Source organism: Helianthus annuus, chromosome 17 (assembly GCF_002127325.2).
Source record: "Helianthus annuus cultivar XRQ/B chromosome 17, HanXRQr2.0-SUNRISE, whole genome shotgun sequence".
In the NCBI taxonomy this organism is placed as follows: Eukaryota; Viridiplantae; Streptophyta; class Magnoliopsida; order Asterales; family Asteraceae; genus Helianthus; species Helianthus annuus.
The window spans coordinates 15,791,428-15,805,795 of NC_035449.2; the positions used below are offsets into that span (position 1 = coordinate 15,791,428).

General features: G+C 32.5%; 1 protein-coding gene and 1 long non-coding RNA gene across 2 annotated transcripts; one reads left to right on the forward strand and one right to left on the reverse strand.

The window, feature by feature from the left end:
* Positions 1-457: 457 nt before the first annotated feature.
* LOC110925750 lies at positions 458-1,771 on the reverse strand. Its single transcript, XR_002584704.2, has 3 exons — positions 1,644-1,771; positions 1,052-1,105; positions 458-688 (listed from the first exon to the last, which is right to left on the reverse strand). It is a non-coding gene; the product is annotated as an uncharacterized LOC110925750 (long non-coding RNA).
* A 9,573-nt stretch (positions 1,772-11,344) lies between these two features.
* LOC110926100 (lipase) lies at positions 11,345-13,748 on the forward strand. Its single transcript, XM_022169846.2, has 8 exons — positions 11,345-11,806; positions 11,878-11,972; positions 12,089-12,192; positions 12,313-12,413; positions 12,536-12,639; positions 12,728-13,165; positions 13,244-13,375; positions 13,451-13,748. The coding sequence occupies exons 1-8, from the start codon at positions 11,564-11,566 to the stop codon at positions 13,602-13,604; spliced, it is 1,371 nt and encodes a 456-aa protein (XP_022025538.1). The 5' UTR covers positions 11,345-11,563; the 3' UTR covers positions 13,605-13,748.
* The last annotated feature ends 620 nt before the right edge of the window (positions 13,749-14,368 follow it).

Below are 14,368 nucleotides of genomic sequence, written 5' to 3' on the forward strand. Positions count from 1 at the left end.
CTTTCTGTGTTACTGGCGCTGATTTATTGATTTTTCGCATATTCGACCATTTTCCAAGTTTCGTTATAACCCGAACCATCCCTATTCAACCCATTCTGACCCGGATTATCTCCTAGCCTTCCCGGAACCATACCGTAACGTTTCATCACCTACTCAACCATTTTATTCATTATGCAAGTATTTAAAGTCTAAAAAAAATAATTTACTTACTTGTTTCGCGTCGCGGATCGAACACCCACATCATATGAGCTTTCGGTTTGAGTTTGAACACTGGCTGCTCAAATCCCTCAAACCTAGGCTCTGATACCAACTTGTAACACCCTCTAATTTGGTACTTGAAAATCACAAAACGTCGCATAGTTTAATCACCTAAAAATTTAAAATTTGGGCATGACCCGTTCGCAAATTGAACAACTTCCCTGTTTTTAATATAACAAAATACTTAAATAGCGACACCTTTAAGAAACCATACGAAAGACCATAACATTTGGACTACCGTTTCAAACATCGAGTCTAAGTTACTTAAGTATTCACAAACATCTATTTAAAACATAAAACTTCAACACTACTAACTTTGACAAAAACCTTAAACTATCAAGGTTACTACAAAAGTTGCGGAAGCGCATCATGGGTGATCAAGGTGTGTTCGTATCCGAGCGGCGCAAAGACAATCACACGGGTGCTTTACCTACAACCATTCAACAAACAAAATAAATTAGTATGGCACACATAACGTTTTCATCCTATCACAATACACATTCTCGGATTTACAAGATAAGTTACCAATTGATCTTAAACCATGCCATTTCATTCTAGTCAATTAACACAACTCTTTCTCATTTGCTTCCAATAATCCGTTTAGCACGGATCAAGGATAAAACTTCCATTAAATTCCTTCTCATTCGAACCCGAACCGACCCAACCACCATGGACCGATACGGATTCCTACTTTCACATTATTATTTGAAACAAACATATTAATTTGTATAACAGATCTTTAAAGAAGGCTATTGATTAAACTCATAAATAAACATGTAAGTAACGAACTTACCTCGATCTTGTGCTTTTGTTTGTGATCCGGAACTAGCTCCTTCTTCTTTCGATCCTACATGAATTCGTTCTTATTTAGATCATAATCCTTACAATCATAACCATACTTTCAAGTATCAATGCCACTTATATAACAATTTACAATGCATTAACTTTCAACATACAAGGCCATTCGTTCATGATTTATTCAAAACTATTTAGATTGTCATTGTGGCATTTAATCGAACACCTAACATGCGTACTACTTATTAAGCCTTATGTACATGTATCTTATGCATAATTTCTCTAGAACACATCATCTTTCACATAATCAACTACTCATGTTCAAATATTCATTCCACACAATATAAACTATCAATATTCTAACATTCATACAACTTTACTTGAAGATTTACTCAACTAATCAATTACCTACTCATTGTCATACTAGAACAAGTGGGTTTTCCCCAAAATCTTTAGTAAATCTAATTCAAGCACAATACACCTTCTATATGATGTTTCTAACTCACATGCACCCTAATTTCATACTAATTCACGAATTGGTATAAACCCTAGTTCATCAACAAGCATCAAAACATGAAATTCTATCTTACCTTATGCTTAATACACTTGGATTAGAAGATAATTAAGCACAATCATTCAATTTATGGCTGGAATTCTTCACAATCTTACTGAAATTGATGTTAGTAGATGAGGTTAGGGTTTCCCCCTTGTTCTTCCCCCTGGTCGCGACCCACACTACCCACACATACTGGGTTTTTAATTTTTATGTCATAATATTCTAAATGTTACACTATCAATCCCTCAAGTTAGGCTTATTAACCTTTATTACCCATTCCATGTTTTATAAACTTTCTTTAGGTTCTAATACAATTACCATAACTAATTATATAATACTTTCAATTATTAGAGCATTCTATCTTATAAATTATGGGATGTTACAGTGTTGTGCCAGTTGCCCAGTTGGTATAAAAACTTTGTTGTTGACATATTGTGTTGGAAGAAACCAACCTCGATCCCGGTTAGTTTGATCGCTTGTGTTGTGCATTTGATAGTCTCACTTCGATCTAGGGCTAATAAAATCAGTTCAAATATTGTGTTACCTTAGTGAAATCTATTATAAACACAAAAAGCAACTACCAAATCGTTATAAATAGATTATAATTATCGTTCTTTCAAGCTGGATGTTTAAGAAGCTAATGATGTGTATATATATGGTTTTACATAAGTAATAAAGTGATGATTATATGGTTTATTTCGACAGTTTCCAGAATTCATCGCCAAGTAAAAGCCTTATTCACGCTCTTTGCACTTCACATGTAAACGATATGCTTATTTCCACATTTTCAAGGCACTGCAAACCGGATATGCACATTTAACAACTGATGTTATCAAGAAGACTGCTTTTGATCTCAGTAACAGTGTATGATTCTTATTATATGTTTTTTTTATTTCATAACTGATTCGTTTGCTAAATATGATTACAAAAACTATGCTATTACAGTAGTAATGAGTAATCTACTTCCTAAATAAGCAAACGATTGATGGGGTTTTATGCATTGATATACACTTCGAATTTCAACCAGTTTGTTTCATCGTTAAATCTTTTGGCTTCTGGAAGATATTCAACCAGTTTGTTTTATCGTTAAATCTTTTATGCATTGATATACACTTCGAATCTTTTATATGCAAAGAAGCCTTGGCAAGATATATGACATTACACCTAATTGCAAAGCTTCTGGAATCCAAACGAGATGAACAACTTTTCAGAAACCTGTTATCAGGACTTAGACTTTTGCATGCCTTATGTGATATTGCACCACGCAATTCCAAAGTTGAGCAGGTAAAAAAATTAATTCTTTTTTGTAAATAATTTTGAATTTCAAAGTTGATTAGTTTGACCTTTTTAAATAATTTTGAATTTCAAAGTTAATAAATAAAATCTTTATCAAATTCGAATCCTTATTTTGGTAAACTGAATAAGTTACATTTCTTCTATAATTATCACCATATTAATTGATTAGTTTGACCTTTTTAAATAATTTTGAATTTCAAAGTTAATAAATAAAATCTTTATCAAATTCGAATCCTTATTTTGGTAAATTGAATAAGTTACATCTCTTCTATAATTATCAGTTATTACTCATAATAGTTGGTCTATATCTAAAAGATCCTGTTTTCACGCACGGTCAACTGTATGTTGCGCTATCAAGAGTTAAGACGAGAGATGGTGTGAAGATTTTAATATTCGATGATGAAGGAAAACCAACAAATCAAACTGCCAACGTCGTTTACAAAGAGATTTTTGGCAACTTATGATATATATTTTTTTCTTTCTTTCCGTTGACTTTTAACTTTCGTCCTGTTATATTAATGTTACATGTTGGTTTATTTTGTATTTGTTCAACAAGTTCTTATATTCTTGTGTTTTTTATGTATTTCAACATTTTTGTCTTAAAATTTAATGAAATAATATGTTACATTTTAATAAAAATACAAGTTTTTTAACTAATAAAATTAAACTACCCGCGAAGCAATCGCGGGTGATAACCTAGTTATATTATATATAACATAAATTGTGTCTCTTCATATCAAACCCCTTAAATATGACACCTTTTAACATTATTAAATTTTTAATTAACACACGTCTTGCTTTAGGTTTATAATAATCAAATAACATCTCATTTCCTCATCCCTCTTCATCTTCTCACATCCCAACCGCCCAGATTAACCCTATCCCTATTCCACTATCCTTCTTACTCTGTTCATCCACTACAGGCACATTGGATTTACTGCGTTCCTTCGATTAAACTATGTTAATTCGATTCCACTGTGTTCATTTAATTCCTATATTCTGTGTTCATGGTTTCAATTAGGGTAAATTATATGATTAGTGAAAATTGTTTCACCCCCTCCACTTGAAATTAGGATTATGTGTTTCTATTTATGTGTTTCACCCTGTCCTCTTAGTAAATTATATGATTAGTCAAGATTGTTTCACCCTCTCCTTATATTTATGTGTTTCTGTATGTAGTTTTTTTGAGGGCAAATTAGGATTAGTGTAACGTTCATATTTTAAAATCCTCATACCAAATAACGTTCATATCTTAAAATCTTCATATCAAATCCAAATGTTAATATTTATGTGTTTCAGTGTTTCTGTATGTAGTTTTTTTTAGAGCAAATTGATTGTTAGACTAAATGTAAACCACAAATTAATACTCATGAATGTTCCCTAATTTACTTTATGTATTTCGCTTACATGTATTTATGTTTTACCAGATTATAGAAGATAATTAGGGATGAGCATTACCAACTTGGGTTGTCTTTGACACACATCGCATCCTTTCATTGTAACGGACCGGTTTGATTTCAACGTCCAACCGTTTGATTTAAAACAAAAGCATATCCAATTACCTAAGTGTCATGTCGGTTAACAACAAATACATATACGATTACCGACGCGATCGATTACCGACACATCGCGTCGGTTAGAAACAAAAACGATTCTTCGGTTCACACTTACGTCTTTCCGGCCAACCGTTCTATCGGCTCATCAATGACCTATCTGGTCAAACATCACCAAATAACCATTGTTACCATTGAGTATGGTTGGGACGTATCGGCTCATCGTTTTCCGGCCTCCCTTTCACCACCCTATATAATCCTCAACACCATCACAAAAAAACCACCGGTCATGTCTAAGTAAATGAAAATATTTTTTTAATAATATTGAACAAGACGGCCACTAGCGACCACGATATTCAAAAAAATCAGGCCATTAGCGACCAGCATCAAATCTTCATCCGTCGAAGGAGCGTATGTAATGGTTCATTTTTGCTAATCTAAGAACGGTGGTGGAGAGTGGTGATGATTAGTTTCGATTCATCACAAATTTGAGAAATAAATCTTCTGGAGTTCCACGAAAAAAAAAGGTTAAAGAGTGTGAGGGAGAGATGTTTGTGTGAGATATGACAAGGGTTTCCAATAAAGCACATGGTTTTCGAAAAAAATCAATAACTCAGTGACTATTGAATTATCATCATCATTATTATTATTATTGTTATTATTATTATTATTATTAATTTAAATAAAGTAAGTTGTGGATCAATTTTTATTTAAAATTAAGGATGAAGTATTAATGTTCATCGTGTAATTTTCTTTTTGATATATGAAAATTAATTTCATAACAAGGAATATGGATGGTGATATAATATACGTATGTCTATACAGTAAGAGAGGTGACAGAGGATTGGGGACATAGATTTTTATTTATTAGCCTTTTATTTTATAACAGAAAATCCAATTTTTATATAACCTTTACATAATATTTATTTTATTTTACTAACGTTCAATTACAAAAATTATGTTAGTGTGGAATAATATTGTTAAATTATGATAGTGTGGAATATTGTCAAAAAAAATACTTTCTTATGCATATACACTATAAAACCATATAATTTTGATTCTTTGAACAAAAACACATGAATGATATTTATTATTATCATTATTCACCACCACCACCACCACCACCATACCACCATTGATGCTATTGTTGTAATATTTGTACTTACTATTATAGTTATTTTAAAATAAAGTAATAATATCTTGGAGGAAAAAAAGTTGGATGAAAAAAATATGGGTAACTATATAAATACTTCAAAGAAACATTGCATTTTGTGATTGAAACACTTTTTATCCACCGGTTGGCTTTGCACGAAACATTATCCGGATTCCGAAATCTTGATCTTATTTGTTTTGGGCGAAATAATAGGCTTTGCAAGAAATCGTGATCTCTAATTTAAATTGAATTGGGTATTTGAATGAACAATGTCAACATCCCGCTGCAACGCGTGGGTTAGCGTAAACTCGTTTAATAACATATACCAAATGATTATTAATTCGTTTAGATCCGCTCGGTTCATTTGACATAGTTTTAATTGAATCAAATTCATCAATTACCCGTTTTATCCGATAAATGAAGAACCTGTTTAGATTCAGGGGCGAACCTAGGCAGAGAGGTCTGGGTGCGTGAGCGTACCCCTTGAATTTGGTTAAGCCCCTTGTTCGCACCTTTTGAAAATATTTTTTAGATCCGCCACTGGCACTGTTTAGATTCATTTATAGCTTTAAGATTCAACTTGAAAGTAAAACACATGATGTATAAGGCCCATATATGTATGTTTATATATAAAAAGGTTAAAATCAATCAAGTGGGTATGAAAGAATCAGTTGCGGATCTAGAAGATTCGCATAGGGGTAACGTTTCAATAAAAAGGGGTAACGAAATCGAAAAAACGTCAAATTTTTCCAAAATTTACACTACCGTCGGAGCGTCACCGGAGCGTCAAGGGACAACAGAGGTTACCCCTTCTATCACTCTAGTTCCGCCCCTAGAAAGAATACCAGGCTACCAGCATGGGCCGATAACATATTAATAGGAAATAATAATTAATAAAATATCAACAACCCAATGCTCACCTGTATCCGTTGTATCATTGCCCTCGTTATAAATTATGGGTAGTTGCAAAATGTAGATACATTGAAAGTCAAACGAAGAGAAAAAACTTATGTGATCCGATCGATAGGTTTTCATCACACGCTTCAACAAGTTATTACTTTGTCTCAATATAGAATAAAATATTTTCTTATAAAAATATGCTTAAAATAGATGAATTCAAGTAATTATTAGAAATAATAATAGCATTGGTTTTGGTACGTATTTGATAAATGGACAACAGGTCAATAGCACTCAAGGCTTTGAAATATAAAAATGTGGTTAAAATAGATGAATTCAAGTAATTATTAAAAATAATAGCATTGGTTTTGGTACGTATTTGATAAATGGACAATAGATCAATAGCTCTCAAGGCTTTGAAATAAAAGTAAGGCATATTTTTAAGCTTAATGGGTTACTATGTGTTTTTATGTTAACTATGAGATATTGATGTTTTAGTCGAATTTAATAAGACCGGGGCTCATGTATAACATTTATAAGATAAATCTAGCTAAGTATTACAAGATTTACCTAGAACATTTTCAAACGTTCACATAGTTGGGATCTTTGCAAGCGACAGAACTATAGAACTCATTCCTAAATTTTCGGATACCGGTAGTCTTTGTACAAAAATGGCATCTTACAAAAATGGTAGTCTTTGTGAAATGAATATCATGTACGTCTAATTATCTTATTTTCAAATAAACTATTTTTGTTATTCAAGTATATACACCGGAGTATAACCTAATTGTTAATATAAATCAATAATTTTTTTTTTTATGTTAGCTCCTAGCTTTTTGCCTTTTAAAAGAATTTTAAAAAACAAAATAACAAAATATTAAATATTTTTGTTTATATAGAAATAAATTTACATCGTTTCTGTGAAATATTTATGTAAAGCGAGTGGTTTCCATTTTGTGAATATGGTTGAGGGTAGGACCGTTGGAAGTTGACTGGATAAGGAATCATCCAGCTCGAATCCAGCACGCCTCTGCTCAGTTTCGGTGGTTAAAAACTTTTTTTTTATTTTTTAATTCAATTCTTTTCGATTTCGAACTTTTATTCAACTATCCCGCTTTTAGGACGGAGGGTGTGGAGGCGTTACTATGGTCAACTCAGTCTCTATAGCGTCCCGGGGCACTATACAACCACACCGAGAGAATTAAAGGGGTGCGCTATAGAAGGGCTCCATCATGGTAACGAGGGAGAAGGGCTTTATCAGGTGGGGCTCACGATTTAAACCAATGCATTTTTTTTTATTTTGTTTAACAGGGGGTTGCATCCACACCATGCAAATTAAAGGGGAGCGTGATAAAGCCCATGGCTGAGGTGGATCCTGGGTGACGCTGACGTGGTCTAATAAAGACCTTAGGGGGCTCTAACCACACCCTCAGCTTTATAATCATAGAATTTTTCGTTGTTAAGAAAAGTATAATTATAAATATAGGAATAACGTACATATGGCGGACGGTTATTTAATTAACTAGTTTTAGTAGATTTTTTTAGTGTTAGGACGTATTTTGGTTTAGATGTTAAACGAATTGAAAGTATCTAATTTTCAGTGTTGGACGTATTTTTTTTAGAAGCTAAACGATAATATAAATGAAGGAGTTACATTATAATTGAGACAATGTTAAAATCATATACAGAGTAGTAACTTTTTCAGGGTAATTTCACTTTCAACATTTTTTAATTCAAATAGATTTTATACACTTTATTAAAAATTTTAAAAAATATATGGCACATAATCAAGAATTTTATTATCCTTGACTTGAATAAAGTATTGATATATTAAAAAAAAAGTTTAAAAGAAATGTTGATAACTATACATACCATGGTGAAATATGCAGATAATTTATGTAATTAGTTACGTTAATTATAATTACACGTTATTTATACATACATACATACATATATATATATATATATATATATTACATAATCATAATTCCCACGCTATTTATACATATATACAGTACATAATCATAATTCGTAATTATATAAACGTTTTCACAAATAAAAGTTACACACTTTAAAAGATAATCACCCTGCTTGTGTATCATCCCTAAATGGAGGTGGTCTCAAAAGACATCAGGTGGGTTGTCGATTGAGCGTATCAAAATTATTATCCGATAGAGATTGAAGTAATGCAAAGATACCGTCAGGAGATGGACATGTTCTACTCAATAATATACGAGATTATAATCACATGTGGCGCGTTCTTGTTCCAAATGAAAATGATGGCCTAAAACAAAATAGGTCCATGGTGGTATCAATGTTTAGATATATAGGTTTTATCTTTATTTGTTGTCTTATTTGTTTTGTATTCTTGGTTTCTAGCTCCCAACTAGTTTCGTATTTTATGTCAGTTTCAATTTTGCAGTTAAAAGTATACTTTCTGTGATTAGAGAAAACAAATCTTTTAATCCATTATTATTATTATTATTATTATTATTATTATTATTATTATTATTGTTATCTAAATACTAATAAAAGACTCCATTAAATGCCACGTGGCATTTTCTCCTTCACCCTCATTATTTACATTTATTTTATTTAAAAATATATTTTGATCCTTATCCTAATTATTATTATTATTTATAATAAAAACTATTAAAAAAAACTTGTCTTGACCCATTTTTGGGTCGGTGGGCTGGACTTCACGTATCAGCAATCAAATGGTTGTTAATTTATTTTTTTTTTCTTTTTAACAATTTATTTCACATACACTATAATTATTTTTTAACAAGTTACAAGTTATAATATCTAACTTTTTTTGAAATATATAAAACCACACTTTTGTTTTAATTTATTTTAATATTATATATATCATTTTTACTTTAAAAACTTATCAAACTTCAAAATACTAGAAAATAAATATCATATAATTTTAGTTTATAATATACTAGCTTCGTACAAATCTTATAAACGAAAAAACAATTGGATTTATCAGACGGAAAATTTAAATAATAATATAATTTATGAAACAATTAATATATCCATACCAATACACATATTCAACCGTGTGATAAAATAATAATATTATTTTACTAATCGTAAATCACATTTTTATAAGATCACAATGTATATTTTCTCAACCCTTGTGATCAAATTCATGAATTATGAATGTATAAAATTATAATATTATGACTTTTTAACCGTTTGATAAAGATTATATAGAAGTTTATGATTTACATTCTTTTCGATATCCAACCTTTATGATACATGGGTTTGTAGCACCTATAAATTAATATAATAGTCAATCTTTTTTTTTTTTGACAGTTGACCTATAAATTAATATAATAAAAGACTTCAAATAAATAACATACTCATTTTGTGAAATTTGATTCGTAAGTATTTTTTTTTGCAGAAGTATTATAACTTATATTCATATTATACCTTCACATTTTGTGAAATTTGATTCGTAAGTATTTTTTATTGATATTTTTTTTCCTGAATCCGTGTAACACACGGGGTGAATAACCTAGTTATTATTATATAACAAAAGAGAGTGTCATAGGAATAATACGTAAGACATACCTCTTTTTTATTATTTTTCTTTATCAATTTTTTTTTTACAAAAATGCTATTAACCCATGATTTTTTTTCATGTATTCAACTTTTCAATTTCTAGCATTGCCAGTTACACCCTCTTAGTTTCTAAGAACTTTGTAAAATGTCATTTATACCCCCCCCCCCCCCCGCACTCGAGTTTACGTGCTTATTTTTATGTACGTTTTTTTGTTGGTCTACGCTTTGTTCAGAAACGAGTCAAGTCAAATATAATACATTTTCACTAGGCTGTACAAATTCGAGTTACTTCACGTTTCAACTCCGTCGCAACATGTGCTATCATTCTTTAACGTAAAAAAACATTATTTTCTTACATGCTTATTTTTAAGTACGTTTTGTAAATCCAAGTTGGTTGACGTTTCGAGGTAAATTCTCTCGGTAGTGAGTCAGCTCAAATTTAATACTTTTCGTACTTATTTTCACGTGCGTTTTAAGTTGGTATATGTTTTGACATTAAATATGTTCGATAACAAGTCGAATCAAATATTCAATGGTATAAATTCACTATTCGGGGAAGTCAAGTCAAGAAGATGGGTTTTTTGTGGTATAAGACTAGGAATAAAAGAATTGATACGTCCTGGGTTGACTGGTGTAAGTTTGTAAATTTGTAAAGTTGTGATGTTGTTTTCGGTTGCCTCGGTTTGAGGCAGCTTGTGTTTTTTAATGAAGTTTACTTAAAAAAAAGGTATAAATTCAAGTTACCTTAAGTTTTGACGCCGAAGCAACGCGTGTCACGTAAAGAAAAACTAGTTTCATATAGCTAGTGGAGTATTTAAATGCACTTTTTTTTAAAGGTGTGAATTATTCGCGAATGTCGGGAGGTCTAGCACACGTTGTCTTAACTGGGTCCGCGCTAGAGAGCCCTCTCGCACAATAGATCCTCAATTTAAACCCCTCAATGAGAAACCTCTATCACCAAGACTCGAACTTGAGACCTTGAGGGAAAAACTCATCCAGACCTACTATAAGTGGAACTTAAATACCCGTGAGCACCAGTAGAGCGCTAGTGATGATGGTTATTTAAATGCACTTTATATATTAAAATCACACGTTAAAGTGAAAGTTAAAGCCGTTTATTTAAGACGATATCCCAATTTTGATTCACCCAACAAGATATATCTAACAAATTTTATTTTATCCAATCCACATTGATTCCCACGCGTTGATTCCTACACCATGCCTACGTGTCCCCAATCTTTTATACCAATTAATATTATCATTATCTTGGTACAAATAATGAGTGAACGGCAACAAAATTCAGAAATTCGTTCCCCTTCAACCAAATTCCAGAAAAATCCTATAAAAATACAATTATTCAACCCACCTACCTCTCTTGATTCTTCCAGAAATTGTTGAAGAAATTAGGGCCTTCTTCTAGATTTATTTGAAAGAAGAAGGCTCTATATTTCTTGAATAATAATAACATTAATCTGGCACTGGAAAATGTTTAGGCTTTCCACAGCAGCCCTTCAATTGATCGAGCTGTTTCTAAGTTCTGCTGTTCATTTGTTATATGGGTTTTACATATTCAGCTCTGCGGTTGCTGGTGATCTTTCCTTAGCCATAAATGCTCTGTTTTTCAAGTCGAATATTGAAGCATCGATTAGGGATGTTGGGTCTGTCAATTCGGATAATGATTTGCCACCCATTGTGTTGGTTCATGGGATCTTCGGATTTGGTAAAGGGGTAAGTGGTTGGTTTTCTTGTCAAATTTGTTGTAAAGTTTGTTGCTTTAAAGAATCTTGGTTTTGTTACAGAGGTTAGGTGGCTTGTCTTATTTTGCTGGGGCTGAGAAGAAAGATGAGAAGGTTCTTGTGCCTGATTTGGGTTCATTAACCAGCATTTATGACAGGTTTCTTGTTAATTTTGTTTTCTTGATCTTGTTATGTTTATATAGGATATTTGGATTCTGATTTTGGGGTTTTTTTTTTTTTTTTTTTTTTTTTTTTTTTTTTTTTTTTTTTTAAGGGCTAGAGAATTGTTCTATTACTTGAAAGGTGGACAGGTGGATTATGGTGAAGAACATAGTAAGGCTTGTGGCCATTCTCAATTTGGAAGGATATATGAAGAAGGTTAGATTAAAAAGTTAAAAGTTGGCCCTGTTTGGTTTGAGTCAATATTCTAGAGGAATATGAAGAAAATTGACAATATTTGGTTTTATATATATATATATATATATATATATATATTAGGGCACTACCCTCAATGGGATGAAGATCATCCTATTCACTTTGTTGGGCATTCGGCCGGAACTCAGGTGATAAGGGTTTTGCAGCAAATGTTGGCTGATAAGGTTTGTTTTTGATTCGGGGTGATGTCGACGTTTTCGTTTTCGTTTTATGGTCTTTTGTTTTGTAGAGAACGCGTGTGGTTGAGGTTCGTTTTGAAATATGAATATGGTTTGTGTGTTTGCAGGCGTTCAAGGGATATGAAAACACGTCCGAAAACTGGGTATTAAGTGTGACATCTTTATCTGGTGCGTTTAACGGGACTACTCGCGCTTACTTGGATGGAATGCAGTAAGTTTGATCTCTCGGTTTCTTTAAATCATTAGTTATTGATTGAACACTGATGCTCATGCTTTGAAATTTATGTTTTTTTTTTCAGGCCAGAAGACGGGAAATCGATGAAACCCATATGCCTACTCCAATTATTGCGTGTTGGAGTTATCGTATATGATTGGATCGACATTCCTATTTTGAAATATTATTACAATTTTGGGTTTGATCATTACAACATGTCATGGAGAAAAGCTGGCATATGGGGACTTGTTGATTGTCTTCTAGGAAATTCAGGCCCGTTCGCTTCTGGAGATTGGATCCTTCCGGATCTAACTATTCAAGGGTCGTTACGTCTCAACAGCCATCTAAACACCTTTCCTAGTACATACTATTTTAGCTATGCAACAAAACGTACCACGAAGTTCTTGGGTTTTACGGTACCTTCAAATATACTAGGAATCCACCCGTTGCTTTTTATCAGAGTCTTGCAGATGTGTCAATGGAGGCACCCGCCTGATGTCCCTCCACCTTTTAAGGGCTATAGGTTCGTTAAACTTCTTTAAAAAGTTACAACATTTTTACAAAATATTGTATTTAACATTTTATATAATTTGGTTCTTAGGGATGAAGAATGGTGGGACAACGATGGTGCGTTAAATACCGTGTCCATGACGCACCCTAGGTTCCCAGTTGAACACCCTAGTCGATTTGTGGTTAAAGATTCCGAATGCCAGCCTTTGCAACCTGGAATTTGGTATGATTTACGTTCAATATGTTCTTCAAGAGGTGTTTGGATGTGCGTTTTGAATATTTATATGGCTTTATGCAGGTACTACAAGATAGTGGAGGGGGATCACATTCTTTTCATAGTAAACCGAGAAAGAGCAGGGGTACAGTTTGATCTGATATACGACAGTATTTTTGAGCGCTGTAGGAAACACGCGTTTAGAAAGATTCCAACAATGCCAGACCATGTTGAATGAGGAGGTTAGCTGCCATACATACATAGACATTTGTAACCGAGCTGTGTATTGATATTCTTCGGATAGAATGATGCGTGTATGCATCACTGTTGTACAGCTATAAATTCATTTCTATGTATTCAGTTTCACCCTCTTCACAAACCATATGCTTCATTTTTGTTGTCCCAGTCACTTGATCATCATCATCATTCTGATGAATCATGAACTTGTTGACAGCGGAATCGTTTGACATGTTTGATCAATAGATGATACGAATGAATGGACAAACAATAACAGAATAAGATTGATTGTCTTGGTACCGTACAATGTTGCCGGTTCCACATTATTTATACATAAGAAAATGGCGGTTAAGTGTGGCGGGAAAAACTGTCATCGAACAGTTTTTCAAATTACTTTGCTTATCACCCGCCACCGCTTATCACCTTGATCCGAGTTCTAAGTTATACGAATACGTATATACACTTACATATCATAAATAATTAAGTTTAATAAGTTTATTCTATCACTTCCCCCTAAACTTAATTATGTTTAGCAGCAAACTTGAGAACACTTTCATTGGCTTCTTCGATGGCTTTCCGAGCTTGATTGAAATTGAACTTCCTTCTCTTCTTTTGCATGTTCCACGCACCTTCCTAATCGTTGCCCGCATAAAGTGCATAATGATCCATTGCAGTCACATCCTTGATTACTTCTGCACTTGCACTTCTTCCATGGCTGCATTCCGGTGCATCTTCCTTTTCTTTCATTCTTTCTAAATCCTCTGC

Excerpts from the sequence above, each read along its gene's own strand:
- LOC110926100 (XM_022169846.2), top strand. The coding sequence starts at position 11,564 with ATGTTTAGGCTTTCCACAGCAGCCCTTCAATTGATCGAGCTGTTTCTA. Across the intron at positions 12,640-12,727 it reads GCTTACTTGGATGGAATGCA|GCCAGAAGACGGGAAATCGA; the intron begins GTAAGTTTGATC and ends TTTTTTTTTCAG. Across the intron at positions 13,376-13,450 it reads CCTTTGCAACCTGGAATTTG|GTACTACAAGATAGTGGAGG; the intron begins GTATGATTTACG and ends GGCTTTATGCAG.